This window comes from Nomascus leucogenys, chromosome 22a (assembly GCF_006542625.1).
Source record: "Nomascus leucogenys isolate Asia chromosome 22a, Asia_NLE_v1, whole genome shotgun sequence".
In the NCBI taxonomy this organism is placed as follows: Eukaryota; Metazoa; Chordata; class Mammalia; order Primates; family Hylobatidae; genus Nomascus; species Nomascus leucogenys.
Genome location: NC_044402.1, coordinates 52,716,699 through 52,734,681, shown reverse-complemented (window position 1 = coordinate 52,734,681; position 17,983 = coordinate 52,716,699). Strand labels below are relative to the sequence as shown.

Genomic DNA, 17,983 nt, shown 5'->3' with positions numbered 1-17,983 from the left:
CTCCGGGGTTCAAGCGATTCTAGCGCCTCGGCCTCCCGAGTAGCTGGGATTACAGGCGCGCGCCACCCATGCCAGGCTAATTTTTGTATTTTTAGTAGAGACGGGGTTTCACCATGTTGGCCAGGCTGGTCTCGAACTCCTGGCCTCAAGTGATCCGCCCGCCTCGGCCTCCCAAAGTGCTAGGATTACAGGCGTGAGCCACTGCGCCCAGCCGGGCCAGTTCGCCTTTTCAATAACTTTTTATAGTTTTCTTCACAAAATCTTGCATTTCTTGTACTAGATATATTCCTAGACACCTTATCTTTTTTTTTTTTTTTTTTTTTTTTGAGACGGAGTCTCGCTCTGTCGCCCAGGCTGGAGTGCAGTGGCGCAATCTCGGCTCACTGCAAGCTCCGCCTCCCGGGTTCACGCCATTCTCCTGCCTCAGCCTCTCCGAGTAGCTGGGACTACAGGCGCCCGCCACCACGCCCGGCTAATTTTTTGTATTTTTAGTAGAGACGGGGTTTCACCGTGGTCTCGATCTCCTGACCTCGTGATCCGCCCGCCTCGGCCTCCGAAAGTGCTGGGATTACAAGCGTGAGCCACCGCACCCGGCCGACACCTTATCTTTTCTGTTACTCTTATCAAGTACTCCTAATCTCACCCCTCGTTTCCGCTGTGGCTCTAGAGTCTGCCAATAATCAGACAAAAAAATAATTGAACTATGCCCGGTAATTTTCTGATTCTCCGCGTTCCTAAATCTTCCACTAGTTTCGGACCACTGCTGTACCCGTAGCTCCAATTGCGCGAAACTCTTCTCAAAAGCACTGAAAATGTCGCAACTCGCCCGGAGGCGGAGCCGGTACGGGCTGACGTCAAGGGCACACAACTCCTCAGAGGCAGGGAGGGCGGGGCCGGCAGGGGGACCTGCTGCTGGAAGAGCCGCGGCCCGAGCCCGGGCCATGGCGAAGCTGCTGAGCTGCGTTCTAGGCCCCCGGCTCTACAAAATCTACCGGGAGAGGGACTCTGAAAGGGCCCCGGCCAGCGTCCCTGAGACGCCAACGGCACTCACTGCCCCCCATTCCAGCTCCTGGGTGAGTCGAGTTTCTCCCCACCGAAGAACGTGGTACAGTCCAAACCCTTTACGGCCTTTTGCTCCCCAGAAGTGCCCATAATGGGAAATAAGGGGAGCCTGCTTGTCAAGCCAGTTATCCGCAAAGTCTGCGCTCTGTGTGCTTCCTGAGTTAAAGTCACGCCTACGGACTGGCCGCCTCCTTTCTTTTTCGCTCTTTACCGCTTTCTCATTCCGACTGCCACTCCTTGCTCTTTCCTCTCGGCGTCCCCACACCCTGTCTGTCGTGGTTCGTGCCGGTCCTAGTTGAGTCTTGAGTCCCGGGAAGAGACCTTGCGCGGACTGGGGAGCCGTTGAATTTTGCCGTCAGACTCCCAATTTCCTCTTCCTCAGTGTCTCTTCGTGCCTCCCTCGGCTCCGTTTTTATCTTCCCTTTACCCTCGCCTTGAATTTCAGAATGACTTTTACAGATCCTGTATCCGTCGGTCCTTCCCTCAACCCCCGCCCAACCTAGCCTGGAGACCCGAGTCATTGTATTCTGGAGAGCTGGCGGGTGGTGGTAGGCTGTTCTAAATATTCTCTTCCTTTTTATCAGTTGTCTCATTGTGTTACTGTCTCCTACAAACTGCCCGCTTCTACCCACATTCTCTTCTTAGTCAACTACTCTTATTTCTGATGCTTTTCTTTCCCTCTTAGATTGTCTTGGTGTCTTTCCTTTCTTCTCAAACTAACCCTTCTCCCCACATGCACGCGCCTGCAATCCATTTGAAACTAGGCTGTGGAAAAGGAGCAAAAATCGTCCAATGCTGCTTTCACTTTTGCTTCCAAATCCAGTTCCCTGTGTTTGTTCCCGCGGTCAGGGGTGGGAAATTAGGTTCAGGGTGAGGGTGAGGAAGAGGGGTTTCTGTGGGGGCCAGGGATGTCTCAAGAGAGATAGTCAACGAGACTAGAACCAGAGGACACACAGCAGGGCTTCTGAAAGGGAAGGGAAAGGACCTGCCAGTGGGCAGGTCCTTAAGGAGGCCATCTGTTTTGGCAGGATACGTACTATCAGCCCCGTGCCCTGGAGAAACATGCTGACAGCATCCTGGCACTGGTATGTCTACCCTGGCATCTGGGACTCTGCATCTTTCAGACCCACCTGTCCTCTTGAACTTAGCCCTCCCTAACTTGGGAGCAACAGTGCCCTGGGGTTGGGGGATGCCCTGGGCTCTGCAGCAGACCTCTCCAACACAGACACACAGACGCACTCTAAATGCACATACTTGGCACTCCCCTTTGGTATGTAGCACGGCTTTCTCTGGGGGCAGCCTGAGCCATAAGGAAAACATGTTTACTCTTGGGACCATCTGCAGGTGCTAAGTCCTGCAGTTCCCCAGTGACCTGTCTTCCCTGGCAACTAACCTCTCTGGCTGCAGGGACAGCTGTTCTTTCTGGCACAGTTCCTGTGGTGACGTTTGCGCATCTCTTGGGGACCAGGCCAGGGGCTGTCCTGAGCAGGGCCAGTTGAAAAGGCTTGATTAACTTGAGTAGACAGAGAGACCGCCTTTAAATGTGATGGAATTGTATCTGGAGATGGAAGACATAATTCTTCCATAATTCCAGAGGAAGAAAATAGAGCCTGTACTAAGTTTTCCTAGCCTCCATTACACTGACACACTACTTTTCAACAAATATTGAGCACCTACTGTATTCATGGTGTCATACACCAAATATGATATATCCCTCAGGTTGTCCATCTTGCTCAGAGTGTATAGTGTATGCCTGGAATGGCAGGCGTCTGTGTGTGTGTGTGTGTGTATGTGTGTGTATGTGTGTGTGTGTGTGTGTGTGTGTGTGTGTGTGTATTGATTGCCTGTCCCTGTCTCTCTGCTGCAGGCTTCAGTATTCTGGTCCATCTCTTATTACTCCTCCCCCTTCGCCTTCTTCTACTTGTACAGGAAAGGTCAGTGTGGTTTCAAAGGTGGTGGGGTAGCAAATGGGCAGGTTGTTGGCAGATGAGCCAGCTCCCTAAAGAGGAGAGGGGACCTGTGAGGATGGCTTGGCTTCCCTCTTCCATCAGGCATCTTCTTCCTCTTAGGGTATGGCTGTTCCAAACAGGGAGTGTGGGGTGGAGGCTGGGGCTGAACTGGGAAGAGGAGCTGAGGGACATTGTGGAGAGGGTCTCACATTGTCCCTCTCCCTTCCCAGGTTACTTGAGTTTGTCCAAAGTGGTGCCGTTTTCTCACTATGCTGGGACATTGCTGCTACTTCTGGCAGGTGTGGCCTGCCTCCGAGGTAGGTGGAGAGGAAACCTGCTTTGAATCTTATCTGTCACTGTCACTGGTTAAATATTAAGTACCTTGTGCAAATACATTTTAGTGATGGACCCCGAGAGGGAATCATTGAGAATGGCTTAAGGCATGATCTTTTCCTTAAAAGACTTGGGTTATAAATATGAAAAAATAACAAAAAAGTTTGCTTTTTTCTTTTTTTTTTTTTTTTTAAGAGATAGGGTCTCACCATGTTGTCCAGGCTGGTCTCAAACTTCTGAACTCAAAGTGATCCTGCCACCTCAGCCTCCCGAATGTGAGCCACTATGCCTGGCTGCTATTATCTAGAAAAGATGCATATACCCTACAACAATTCTATATATGTATACATACTAGGGAAACTCTTGCACATGTATAAACAATATAGATGTACAAGAATACAGCATACAACATTGTTTGTAATAATCCTAAGCTGGAAACAACTCCAGTGGCTACCAGTAGTAGGATGGATAAAATATGTTCTGTGCGGCCGGGCGCAGTGGCTTATGCCTGTAATCCCAGCACTTTGGAAGGCAGAGGCCAGTGGATCACGAGGTCAGGAGTTTGAGACCAGCCTGACCAACATGGTAAAACCCCGTCTCTACCAAAAATACAAAAATTAGCTGGGCATGGTGGCACGTGCCTGTAATCCCAGCTACTCAGGAGGCTGAGTCAGGAGAATAGCTTGAACCTGGGAGGCAAATGTTGCAGTGAGACGAGATTGCACTACTGCACTCCATCCTGGGCAACAGAGCAAGACTCCGTCTCAAAAAAAAAAAAAAAAGTTCTGTGCAATAGCCATGCAACAGAACACTATATAGCAATGCAAATGAACAAACTGTAGCTACGCTCAACAACGCAGATGAAGCCAGGTGCAGTGGCTCATGCCTGTAATCGTAGCAGTTTGGTAGGCTGAGGCAGGCAGATCACCAGAGGTCGGAGTTCAAGACCAGCCTGTCCAACATGGTGAAACCCCGTCTCTACTAAACATACAAAAAAAATTAGCCAGATATGGTGGTGAGCACCTGTAATCCCAGCTATTCGGGAGGCTGAGGCAGTAGAATTGCTTGAACCCGAGAGGCAGAGGTTGCAGTGAGCCAAGATTGCACTACTGCACTGCATCCTGGGCAACAGAGCAAGGCTCCATCTCAGAAAAAAATAAAATACAAAAAATTAACTGGGCATGGTGGCACATGCCTGTAGTCTTAACTGCTTGGGAGGCTAAGGCATGAGAACTGCTTGAACCTGGGAGGCAGAGGTTGCAGTGAGCCAAGATAGCACCACTGCACTCCAGCCTGGATGACAGAGTGAGACTCTGTCTCCAGATAAACAAAAGCAATGCAGATGAATTTCTCAAATGTTGTGTTAAATAGAAGAAGCTAACCACAAAATAATGTATGCAGTATGTTTTCATTTATATAAAATTCAAAAGGGATGCGCATGTTTGAGGTAGAACACCGAAGACAACAAGGGCATGGTTTTCTTAAACGTTAGGAGAGTGATTACCTGGGGTGGGGGAGTACAGAATGGGGGAGACCCCTGCTGAGAGGTGGCTGTGTTCTCTTTGTTGACCTAGGTGATAGTCACATGAATGTTTGCTTTGTATTTTTTAAACTGAATATATGTTTTATGTACATATGTTACATCTCGCAATTTAAAAAAATAAAGAGGCAGAACAGATCACCTACTCCTGGGTACATAAGATGACAACCAGGTGATGGGCGATGCTTCAACATGGGGGTGGTGGGGTCAGGGGCTGGATGGCCGCAGTTGGGTCCAGGACCTTCTGCCTGAGGTGTTCTGCCCCCTGATCTCTGCAGGGCTGGGCTCTGTCCTCAGAGAGGCCTTCCCTGACCACCTTGTCTAAAAGTAGCTCCCACTGCTCAGTTTTGTCTTAATTTTTTATTTTATTTATTTTTAATTTAGAAAAAAATACAGAAAAAATTAGCTGTGCATGGTGGCGGGTGCTTGTAATCCCAGCTATTTGGGAGGCTGTGGCAGGAGAATCACTTGAACCCGGGAGGCGGAGGTTGCAGTGAGCCGAGATCACATCATTGCACTCCCACCTGGGCAACAAGAGGGAAACTCCGTCTCAAAAAAAAAAAAAAAAGAAAAAAGAAAAAATACAGAAAATTCCAGAGAACAAAATATAAAAGGCTTTTTAAATTTTTTGATATATAGTTTTGTGATTTTTTTTATATGGTTTTGTGATATTTGCTTTAAATGCTTTCTGTCAACAAAATACCAAAGCACCACAGTTAAGGTTGGAGTTCCCACTGGAATCCTTTCAGTCCCATCTTCCTCTTTCCTCAGAAGTAATAATTGTCATTTGGTGTGGGTTGTTTTTTTTTTCTGGCACATACTTTTATGAAACATATACCTCAGTTCCTCAAGTCTAAGCTGCCATCAATTGTAAAGTGAATTCTAATTTCAGAGTTTTCAAGGGTTAAAAAATACACGTCTTAGAATCTATGAAATATGGTATCTATAAGCAGTGTGTATTATTTTGCACATTTTACATTTTTGGCATAAATATTATACAAATCATTCTGCAGCACACGTCATTCTCTGATCGTATTGCTTTCGGGGACTACCACTGATGACACATAAAGTTCTGGTTCATTCTTGTTGTATTTTCTTTGTAGCACTTATCTCTCTCTGAAGTGTTCTTGTTTATTGTCTTCTCCTGGCTGTACCTCACCCCAACCAGAATGCCAGCTCTCTGAGAGCCAGGAGCTGTGTATCTCATTTCCTGCTGAGTCTCCTGTATGTAGTATGGTGCATGCCTGACACACGACACCTGCCAAGTCAGTGAGGAGAGAAGTTAGGGTTTGAGGTGGCTCAACAGTGAAAGGAGAGTGGACGAAATCACTGACTGTGTAAGTGAAAAGAGAGAGGAGAGAGAGTCAGCACTGAGAGTTGCTTCTGCTTCAGAAAGGAAAGCAGAAAGGAGGCAGGAGAGGAACTGTTCAGGAATTGGAAGGAGTCAAGGATGGGCCCAGGAAGCAGAGGCAGGAAGAATCCTGAGGGACAGGGAGAATGCTGAGTGGTACAGTTGAAGAGAATGAGGATGGAAGAGTCAGGAATTCAGTGAGGAAGTAATTATGGGCAGGAGTCGGAGACTCTGAAGCCAGACGGCAAGGCGTTAGAATATACAGAAAAGAGGCAGAAAGCAAGCATTGGAGAAGAGTGGCATTGGAGAAGAGTGGCAGTGAAAAATAGAGAAACTTGATATTCGCAAGGGAGAATAGTATTATATGACAGTGTTTAATAGTGTCATATAATAGGTTATATGACAAGGCCGGGCGCGGTGGCTCATGCTTGTAATCCCAGCACTTTGGGAGGCCGAGGCGGGAGGATCACGAGGTCAGGAGATCGAGACCACGGTGAAACCCCGTCTCTACTAAAAATACAAAAAATTAGCCGGGCGTGGTGGCGGGCGCCTGTAGTCCCAGCTACTCGGAGAGGCTGAGGCAGGAGAATGGCGTGAACCCGGGAGGCGGAGCTTGCAGTGAGCCGAGATTGCGCCACTGCACTCCAGCCTGGGCGACAGAGCGAGACTCCGTCTCAAAAAAAAAAAAAAAAAAAAAAAATAGGTTATATGATAGTGTTTACAGACTGAGGAAAATGAACATTCTGGAAGATGGTAGGTTAAGGATCGTCTATAAAGACACAAACTGCAGAAGCTAGGGAGAAGAAGCATCCTGTAGCCAGTTGCTGGATTTGGAGGAAGGGGGTTGGCTCACATCTATTTCTCTACATCCTATGCCCTCAGTTCCTTTTTCTTTCACTTCGTCTTCCAGGGCCTTCTCCTAGCCCATCTCCAATTCTTTTCCTAAAACCTAGGCATTCTGCTTCCCAGTTTTCCTAGCACTGTTTCCTGTCCTTTTTCTACCAGGCATTGGCCGCTGGACCAACCCCCAGTACCGGCAGTTCATCACCATCTTGGAAGCAACACATCAGAACCAGTCTTCAGAAAACAAGGTGAGAGGCTCTAGGAAAAGTACCACACAGGTGCCCGATAGCAGCTTCCTCAGTTGTCCCTCAGAGCCCCAGACACTGGCTTCTGCAGGAAGAGGAGGGGTGTTTTACACCCACCACACTGGGTGTTTGCTTGCACATTGCTGTATCCCTTCTCACCTCCATTAGTGAACTGTCCACCTGAGGAATTTTTCCTCCCTACCACTTCTAATGGAATATTCTGCTAGAACAATCTTCCCCCTCCCTCACCTGCAAGAACTGGCTAAACTAGAAACATTCCACAATGTTTCTTTTTTCTTTTTCTTTTTCTTTGTTTTTTGAGATGGAGTTTCACTCTTGTTGCCCAGTCTGGAGTGCAATGGCACGATCTCAGCTCACTGCAACCTCCACCTCCCGGGTTCAAGTGATTCTCCTGTCTCAGCTTCTTGAGTAGCTAGGATTACAGGCGCACGCCACCCACGCCCGCTAATTTTTGTATTTTTTGTAGAGACGGGGTTTCACCATGTTGGCCAGGCTGGTCTCCAACTCATGACCTCAGGCGATCTGCCTGCCCCGGCCTCCCAAAGTGCTGGGATTACAGGCGTGAGCCACCACTCCTGGCCTCTTTTTTTTTTTTCCTTTGAGACGGAGTCTCACTCTCACTCAGGCTGGAGTACAGTGGTACAATCTCAGTTCACTACAACCTCCAACTCCCGGGTTCAAACAGTGCTCATGCCTCAGCCTCCTGAGTAGCTGGAATTACAGGTGCACACCACTACGCCCAGTTAAATTTTTTTTTTTTTTTTTTGGGACGGAGTCTCGCTCTGTCGCCCAGGCTGGAGTGCAGTGGCGCCATCTCAGCTTACTGCAAGCTCTGCCTCCCGGGTTCATGCCATTCTCCTGCCTCAGCCTCCTGAGTAGCTGAGACTACAGGCACCCGCCACCATGCCCGGCTAATTTTTTGTATTTTTAGTAGGGACGGGGTTTCACCATGTTAGCCAGGATGGTCTCGATCTCCTGATCTTGTGATCCGCCCACCTCGGCCTCCCAAAGTGCTGGGATTACAGGCGTGAGCCACTGCGCCTGGCCAATTTTTGTATTTTTAGTAGAGACAGGGTTTCATCATGTTGGCCAGGCTAGTCTTGAACTCCTGACCGCAGATGATCTGCCCGCCTTGGCCTTCCAAAGTGCTGGGATTATAGGTGTGAGCCACTGTGCCTGGCCCACAGTGTTTCTTTTTTTTTCTTTTGAGATGAAGTTTCGCTCTTGTTGCCCAGGCTGGAGTGCAATGGCATGATTCCAGCTCACTGCAACCTCCACCTCCTGGGTTCAAGAGATTCTCCTCCCTTGGCCTCCCAAGTAGCTGGGATTACAGGCATGCGCCACCATGCCCAGCTAATTTTGTATTTTTAGTAGAGATGGGGTTTCGCTGTGTTGGTCAGGCTGGTCTCAAACTCCTGACCTCAGGTGATCCACTTGCCTTGGCCTCCCAAAGTGCTGGGATTATAGGTGTGAGCCACTGCACCCAGCCCACAATGTTTCTTAGAAGGTAGTTTTCTCTGTATCATAGCAGCTCAGTTCTATAAACGTTTAATTTTGTTGTGTGCATTGAATACCATGCTATCCTTGTTTGTGGATGGGACAAGGTGGACGGGTGTGTCCACTCCTATGCCTGGGAGTACAGCATGGTGCCAGGAGGGAGAAAAGCTAGGGCTCAGTGTCTTGGGCATTATGCCAGGCCAGCTGGTGCTGGACTGTGATTATCTTTAAGGATGGGCTTTGGGGCCCCATAAAGCTCTTTTCTGTTATGGGAGGTTTCTAGGATCAAACAGCTATGACCACCATCATCACTTTCCTGGCTACTCCACACTATTTATGGAGCTGTGTAATGACGCCCTGTACTATGCTACTGGCTGAAGCATTTGGCACACACCCTTTCAGACCCTCACAACAGCTGAATGAGGTGGCATTATTACCTTTATTTGTAAATTTGAGAAAACAGAGGCAAAAAGAGGTTAAGTGACCCATTCAGAGTCATAGAGCAAGAAAGTGGCTAAGTCCAGATTTGAGAGCAGGTCTGAGCAAAGCCTGCCTGAAATTTGCTTTTATTCATCTTGTTTTGTTTTGCTATTTACCTTTTTGTATAATTTTTCTATTGCTCTCTGTTAGTCAAATTATTTCTGAAATGTCAAAAAGTTTCTGTGCAGGAAATAAAAACCCTCAAAATAGAGTGCTGGGAGCTCGGGGTGGGGGACGAATACAGTCAAGTATTAAGACACAGCTAGGCCGGGTGCGGTGGCTCACGCCTGTAATCCCAGCACTTGGAAGGCCAAGGCGGGTGGATCACGAGGTCAGGAGATCAAGACCATCCTGGCTAACGTGGTGAAACCCCGTCTCTGCTAAAGATACAAAAATTAGCTGGGTGTGTTGGTGGCAGGCGCCTGTAGTCCCAGCTACTTGGAAGCTGAGGCAGGAGAATGGTGTGAACCTGGGAGGCGGAGCTTGCAGTGATCCGAGATCGCACCACTGCACTCCAGCGTGGGCGACAGAGCAAGACTCCATCTCAAAAAAAGAAAAAAAAAAAAAAAGAAGACACAGCTCCCACTGCCCTCCAAAAACATGTGGAGCCGGTGAGGTGGTTCATGCCTATAATCCCAGCACTTTCGGAAGCTGAGGCAGGAGGATCGCTTCAGCCCAAGAGTTGGAGACCAGCCTGGGCAACATAGTAAGACCTTGTCTCTAAAGATAATTTTAAAAATTAGCTGGGCATGGTAGCACACGTCTGTAGTCCCAGCTACTCCAGAGGCTAAGGTAGGAGGATCACTTGGGCCTGGGAGTTTGAGGCTGCAGTGAGCTATGATCGTACCAACTGCACTCCAGCCTGGGCAACAGCACGAGACCCTGCCTCAAAAAAAAAAAAAAAAAAAAAAAAAAAGGCATGTGGACTGGCTCAGTGGGGTGGCTCGAGGCTCAGATGGGCTGTAAGGCAACACTGATCCATGGCTGCAGGAGTTGAGGAAGGGATGTAGTTGTCAGGATGGAAGTCAGAGCTTCCTTCAAGGGGTGGCCCCACATGCAGAGGGGCCCACTGTGGGCGTGACTTCCCTCCTCTCTGTCTCACTCAACCTTGGGTCTGTCAGTGTGATCCGCTGGGAGATTTCTAAGCTTCTAAGACAGCACCCTATAAGGGACCCAGGTGGGGAATAGACCGTGACCAGCCAGCGGCCCCTACTACCCCGTCATTCAAAAGCACTAGCACCTTCAGCCACTCCTCCTGGGGGCGGGTCAGGTTTAGTTTTTTAGAAAAGCAGAGTGTTGGGTTCTTAGCTTGGAAGAGGGCAGACAGGCCAGTCCTGTTACCTGACGGGGCATACCATCTCCCCTGATTTTCTGGTCCTGTTAGAATTTTCCATCTGAAGGCCGGGCGCCGTGGCTCACGCCTGTAATCCCAGCACTTTGGGAGGCCGAGGCCGGCGGATCACGAGGTCAGGAGATCGAGACCACCCTGGCTAACACAGTGAAACCCCGTCTCTACTAAAAATACAAAAAATTAGCCGGGTGCCGTGGCGGGTGCCTGTAGTCCCAGCTACTTGGGGGGCTGAGGCAGGAGGATGGCGTGAACCTGGGAGGCGGAGCTTGCAGTGAGCCGAGATCGCGCCACTGCACTCTGGCCTGGGCGAAAGAGCAAGACTCCGTCTCAAAAAAAAAAAAAAGAATTTTCCATCTGAGAATTGGGAGGGTATTGACCTCTGATTGGTTTCCCCATGATGTGTGGGGATCAGACCCCTGGATAACGAAGGTGTTGCTGAGGGTGGGTAGGAGAGCCTCCCCTGAGTTCTCAGTACCCCTTTTCCTCTCGTGCCCACTGCAGAAGCAGCTTGCCAACTACAACTTTGACTTCCGGAGCTGGCCAGTCGACTTCCACTGGGAAGAACCCAGCAGCCGGTGAGGCCCCAGTTCTTTTGCTGTATCCCTCCCCTTAGAACCATTCCAGAAAATCTCTGCCCTGCCCTGTCCCCCCACCTCCATGCCCTCTCAGGTCACAGTGCCTGCCTTCCAATGCCATTATGTTGTTCCTAGACCCCACTGTTCTCCAGACCTCAGACATCCAGCTTGCTGCTCCTGACCCCATCCTTCCCTGCATCGTTCCCTTCCTCAGGAAGGAGTCTCGAGGGGGCCCTTCCCGCCGGGGTGTGGCCCTGCTTCGCCCAGAGCCCTTGCACCGGGGGACAGCAGACACCCTCCTCAACCGCGTTAAGAAGCTTCCTTGTCAGATCACCAGGTGGGAAACAGCAGCGAGGAGAGGCCCACTGGGGTGGAGGGGCCATTTCAGGAGTGCTCTGGGAGTGGGCACTCCATTGTAAAATAGCTGTCACTCATTGGGCCTAGGGTCGTATGGTTTGTGTAGATCATTTATGGCAAAGTCATTTTTATCCATATTTATGTTTGAAGAAAAGAGGCTCAGAGAGGTCTGGAGTCTCAAATGTAGTAAGTGAAGAACTGGGATATGAACAAAAGCTTCTTCAGTGAGGCTGAGAAGGAGCAGTGGGGGTGGGGTGGGAGTGGGGAGGACACACACTTGTAGCTAGGGCAGGCTCTGGTGGCATCTGTGTACCCATCGTGGCCCCTCTTCCCCGTTATTCCACCTTGGCTCTGGGCCCCTGTGTGCCTCAGTGTCTGCACCTGTGATGAACCTGCCCTGCAAGGTTGCTGAGGAGATTAAGTAAGGTAACATGTTCTGAAGGGCTCCTGCCTTGCCTGGGTGCTTGAGAGCACATGGTAAATCCCAAATAAAGCTCAGTCGTGGGTACTGATGATGTCAGAAGGAACGGAAATAACCACCTATATCTTACAGTGGAACAGACACTGGGAATTTTCTTTTGCTGGGAGTTAGGAGGCAGCTTCTAGAATACCAAGGAACAGGGTGGACTTAGTGGTTGGTTGTTGACAGTGTGCTAATTAGTCAGGGAGGCAAGCCATATTTGATGTTTTGAATTATAACCATCATTTTTTAAAGTATTATTTATTTGGTGACCTTTAATATGTTGTACTTATATTTTAACAGAATCATAATCTGATAACTTTGCATTTATTATGTATAGAAAGTTACATCATAAAACTCTCAGAATTCTGTACATACAGGATATGTGTGCACTGAGCCACAATATAACATGTTTATCTTACAAAGGTTGCAGTAAGAAAAGTTTGAAAAACACCAGCCTGGTACATATTTCATTAAGGCTTGAAAGAGGAAAGTAAAGCTGTGAAGGTCAGGGGTAAAGCAGGCCTTACAGTCTGTGAGTGCTAGGGCTGGGATGGTCCCCAGCACAGTCCCCAGGCCTCACCAGGGTTGGGGTTTGTTAACCTGTCTTCCCCACAGCTACCTGGTGGCACACACCCTAGGGCGCCGGATGCTGTATCCAGGCTCTGTGTACCTGCTGCAGAAGGCCCTCATGCCTGTGCTGCTGCAGGGCCAGGCCCGACTGGTGGAAGAGGTGAGGCTTCCCTGCCCACACATCCCCTACAGCCCTCCCCTCTCACCCGCACCCACCCCACCCCACCCCTGTGATGTGGCCTCCTGACCCTTGCAACCTGGCCCTTGCGTCTCCCCTACTCAGTGTAACGGGCGCCGGGCAAAGCTGCTGGCCTGTGATGGTAATGAGATTGACACCATGTTTGTGGACCGGCGGGGGACAGCTGAGCCCCAGGGACAGAAGCTGGTAAGAGGGAGCAGGGAGCCCAGAGGTGGGGTGAGTGTGAGGAAGGCAGTAGAGGTCTGGGGACCCCAATGCTATAGCACCTCCCTGAAGGAACCACTACTGGGGATAATCCCATGTCCTAGCTCCACGCTAAAGACCTGGTGATGCAGTGAAACCCTGTGATAGAGAAAAAGATGAAGTAGGAGAGACATTCAAGGACCAGAAACTAATATTAATAGTTACCACTTTGACAGCACTTCACACTTATATATATTTAATTCTCATATATATGAAGCATATATATTTAATTCTCAAAACAATCCCGTGAGATAGGTACTGCTTATATTAGCTCATTTTACAGGAGACGAAACTGAGGCACAGAAAACCTTTCCTGGACCTCACAGTAAGTGGTAGAGCTGGTATTTGGACCCAGGCAGCCTGGCCTTAAAGTCTCCTGCCTCCATGAAGCAGCCGTGGAAAGAGCACTAAGCCAGGAGTCTAGGGAGCTGGGTTCTAGTCCTGGCTCTGCCCATCTGCTATGAGAGTTCATGCAAATCCCACCGTTCGTGGGTTTCAGCTTGGGGCGCCATGGCATTACAGTTTGTCTGACCATAAGACTGGAGCTCAGAGAGGGATAGGGAGAGCAATCAGCGTGCCACACAATAGCAATGGTCACAGAAGATAACAGACCCGAAAACTAGAAAGGAAAAACATCTCCATAGTCCCCTTCCTGAGGGAGATCCAGCTGGTAATCTTCCAAGGAAAAGTGGACATGGCTGGGTGGTCGAGCAGGTCAGCCTCTGAGGAGTATTTGTAATCCCTTTGCTTCTCCTCTTATGGACCCTGTGGAATGAGAAGTTTCCATTCCCCTTGGAGAAAAGAGAAACCCGCCCTTTCCTCTTCCCTGCAAAGCTCTTCATGGGCTGCCCTCCCTGCCCAAAGGGAGTTTTTCAGTCCCAACTTGGCCCCCCAGCCCTTCCTTCCTGCCTCCTTCCTAGGTGATCTGCTGTGAGGGGAATGCTGGGTTTTATGAGGTGGGCTGCGTCTCCACGCCCCTGGAAGGTAGGATGGTGACTCAGCCTCCTTATCTCTGCCCTTTGAAGGGAATGTCCCTGCCTCCCACACTGACCTGACCTCCCCTGGCCTCTACTTTCTCTGGGTGAGGTTTTGAGTCTCTCAGCTTTAGGGAAAAGTCCACTCGCCATTTGCTTTGATAACCTTACATCCCTCCCCTGGCCTGTGTCCCTAACTATTATGCTTTTCATTCTGTTCCATTCCCCCACCACACACCCCACACAATCACATGCCGCTCCCTGTGCTGCCTCAGAACCTCTGGTGTCATCTCCTATTCTGGGAAGGCTTGGAGTTATTTGCCTCTAAGCTGGGGGTACTTCTGCTCTTCCTTCCCCCAGGGATGGAGAACGGGGTATGGGCCACAAGGTCTCAGTCCCTCCTCCCCCTGTGTTACAGCTGGATATTCAGTCCTGGGCTGGAATCATCCAGGCTTTGCTGGAAGCACGGTGAGACCATCTCAGGAATCCCTTCCTTTTCCTGAATTATGTCTGTTTCCCTCTGGTCAGCCATTGGAGGGAGGAGAGGGGCTGTGGATTTCTTGAAGGGCCTCCCACTCACCTGAGGGCTGGGGGCTAGGAGGTTGTGAAGGCAGCATTGGGAGCCATGCCCCCATCCCCACAGTAGGGGGCTGGCGGGAGAGGAGGAGGTGGATCTCATTGTATACATCCGTCTTCTGGAGAGAACAACGTCTCCTACCATCCCTTCCTTCTACACCTCTGCCTGTCATAGGTGGCTGCAGGAGGGGTCCACGTTGGGAGGGACAGGTGAGCTGGCCTTTGGTGCTGACACACTCCTGACTTTGCCCTTCCTCCTGCAGGGGGTGCCATTCCCGCAGAATGAGGCCAATGCCATGGATGTGGTGGTCCAGTTTGCCATCCACCGCCTGGGCTTCCAGCCCCAGGACATCATCATCTATGCCTGGTCCATCGGTGGCTTCACTGGTACCAGCCTCCCTCCCATCCCCCACTGTATACACATTCATGACCACCCAGCCCCACCCGGGAGAGGTGGGGAAATGGGGTGGGGTGGAGGCTCAAGGAAGAAGAGAGAGGAAGTAGAATCTCTGAGTGGGCCTGGAAGAAGCTATCCTATTTGCATACACTTCACCTTTCCTTCCCCTCTTGTGCCCAGTCATTAAAAGGAAAAGCAGACCCAGGTCCTGGGTGGGGAGATCAGGGAAAGTGAATGTTTCCTGCCCGTTATCTTCAGTGCACTATCTCCAGTGTTCTGTCCCCATCCTCTCCAGATAGTTCCCTAACCAACTGAAGTAGGTTAAGAAAAAAACAAGGGATAACATAGGGGGAATGGGGTTGGCCTATAGGGTCAGTGGGATGAGAGCATGGGTGATGGGGAGAAAGGAGCTTTTCTCAGTTCTTACTCTTCTTCCCTGCCCTGGTACCAGCCACGTGGGCAGCCATGTCCTACCCAGATGTTAGTGCCGTGATCTTGGATGCCTCCTTTGATGACCTGGTGCCCTTGGCCTTGAAGGTCATGCCAGACAGCTGGAGTGAGTGCAGCTCCCAGGCCTGCCCTTCCTGGGAAGGGGTGGGCTGGAACTGGGAACTGTTCTGAGATGGCTCCTTTTTCCTTCGTGGGGAGTAAGTCGCCCCATTGTTGGAAGCAGGAGGACTCCTTTGTCTGGGGGCCTCAGTTTTCTTTCTCCGTGAACAGTGAGGACCTTTATGTTGGGCAAGGGCTTTGTCTCTGCCATCCCTTCACCTTTATCCCACTCTAGGGGGCCTGGTGACCAGGACCGTGAGGCAGCATCTCAATCTAAACAATGCGGAGCAGCTGTGCAGGTGAGGGCCAGCCAGCATCCGGCATTGAACACCTGCCCCCCATACAGCTCTGCTGGGCGCTCAAACGCTGAAACTAGTACTAAAGTGCAAGTTGGTAAAAGGCCACTGGCTCACATCCCGAGTGACCCTGCCACCACCTCAACTGGCCTAACCCCTCCCAGGTCCCCTGGGACTCTGGACCACCTCAGGATCTGGCAACCAAAGGGTTAAGGCCTGGCACAGCAGGGGTCTCCCAGCCGGGCCAGACTGAACCATGCCCATTCTTAAATATTCCCTCTCACCCCTGAGTGAAGGGCTACACTGGCTGTGCTGTAGCAAGGGGTAAGAATGCTACCAGTGCAGGGATGGGGGTGGGCCAGTTGTCACCCGTCTCCCTCTGAGCTCTCCCTTCCCACTGCTCTGTTCTCTGAAGATACCAGGGTCCTGTACTGCTGATCCGGAGAACCAAGGATGAGATCATCACCACCACGTGAGTGTGTGGGAACCTCGGCCCTGAGGAATCCCAGAGATGGCCAGGAACTTGCCCCTCCCACCTCTGCCCACCAGAAACCCGGGTATCTAGACCCTTCCTCCTAACCTCCAGCCCCTCCAGGGTACATTCTTCTCACCCCCAGGGTTCCTGAGGACATCATGTCCAACCGAGGCAATGACCTCCTGCTGAAGCTCCTGCAGCATCGGTGAGAGCCAGGGTGTGTGCGCGCTGGGGGCAGTGTACACACACAGATACCCATACCAGCACAGGGAAGGAGGGAGGAAGTTTCAGGGATGGTGAATGAAAAAAAATCAGCCCTGACCTGTCCTGGCACTTCCTCCATAGGTATCCCCGGGTGATGGCAGAGGAGGGTCTTCAAGTGGTAAGGCAGTGGTTGGAGGCCTCCTCACAGCTGGAGGAAGGTGAGAAGGGATCCAGTGAGGCTTGGGGTGGGGGCCCAGCAAGGTCAGGTTGCTGACTGGCTGTCATCTGTCTCCCTGACCAGCCTCAATTTATAGCCGATGGGAGGTAGAAGAGGACTGGTGTCTGTCTGTCCTCCGCTCCTACCAGGCAGAACACGGGCCCGACTTCCCCTGGAGCGTGGGTAAGGAGCTCCTGGGGCAGGAGAGGGGGTGGGAAGAGCCTAGGAAGGGGATGAATACCCAGATGTGTGGCCTATTTTGAGCGCCTCCTCTCTGCAGGGGAGGACATGAGTGCAGATGGACGGCGGCAGCTGGCTTTGTTTCTGGTGAGCTAAGGAGTGGGAAGTGGGAAGGGTTCTTGAATGGCCAGGGCTTACATAGGGGGACTGGGGATACCCTATAACCATTGTAAGTGGCAGCTTTTATAGAGTGGGTGGCAGAAGCGGAGGGTGGGGAGGGAGTCCAGTGGCTGCCCCTCCCAACAGTGCTCTGTACCCCACCTGTCCCACCTCCTTTCCTCAGGCTCGGAAGCATCTGCACAACTTTGAGGCCACTCACTGCACCCCACTCCCAGCCCAGAACTTCCAGATGCCCTGGCACCTCTAGGGACCAACTGGGACTCATTATGGAAGAATGGGGTGAGAGGAGACATGAGGAAAGACCCTCTTATTTGTGATTCTGTGTGTTCATGTTGCTGTTTATATAGTTTGTGGAAAGTGGGGGACCATCCCCCTTCTCACCACTGTTCCTCTTGCACGTTTCCCCTCATTCATGTGGCTATACTTAACCTTCTCCAACATACATCCTGCATTACATGAATGGATTATTCCTAATAATTAATAAAAAGGTATTTTTTCTACTATCTGGCTAATTGTATAACTTCTCAAGTGTCCAGGGAGCCAGGGGCAGGTAGTGGGGAGAGCAGAGGCCCCAAAGAGCTGGGCTTTGGGAAACCCTAACTCTAGACAATCTAGCTAATCTAACCCTTCCCACCTCTGTGTCCCCCTAGGCCTTCAGCCCCTAACCTGAGCTATCCTCAGGCAGCGGGTCCCCAAACCTCCCCCGTCCCTGGTGTGCCTATTGTTATCACAACTGTGCAGCCTCCCTGGCCCCTCCTGCCTCCTTCTTCAGTTCTTCCTGCATACAACCACCCCAGGAGCCCATGGTTGCCTCTACTGCTTATGGCTCATGAGCTTTCTAGGATCCAATTTCACC

At 50.7% G+C, this 17,983-nt stretch overlaps 1 protein-coding gene across 2 annotated transcripts; it reads left to right on the top strand.

The window, feature by feature from the left end:
* Nucleotides 1-785: 785 nt before the first annotated feature.
* ABHD16A (abhydrolase domain containing 16A) lies at nt 786-17,632 on the top strand. 2 transcript variants are annotated; one of them, XM_030803490.1, is made up of 20 exons: nt 786-1,073; nt 2,091-2,147; nt 2,930-2,996; nt 3,242-3,328; nt 7,241-7,326; nt 11,174-11,247; nt 11,462-11,584; nt 12,683-12,797; nt 12,921-13,022; nt 14,000-14,063; nt 14,472-14,521; nt 14,893-15,016; nt 15,478-15,582; nt 15,811-15,874; nt 16,287-16,343; nt 16,489-16,551; nt 16,692-16,768; nt 16,852-16,950; nt 17,048-17,094; nt 17,291-17,632. In XM_030803490.1, the coding sequence occupies exons 1-20, from the start codon at nt 813-815 to the stop codon at nt 17,372-17,374; spliced, it is 1,806 nt and encodes a 601-aa protein (XP_030659350.1). In that variant the 5' UTR covers nt 786-812; the 3' UTR covers nt 17,375-17,632. The 2 variants fall into 2 exon arrangements, with proteins under 2 accessions (XP_030659350.1, XP_030659351.1); XM_030803491.1 differs by lacking the exon at nt 786-1,073 and adding an exon at nt 1,150-1,610.
* Nucleotides 17,633-17,983: the final 351 nt, after the last annotated feature.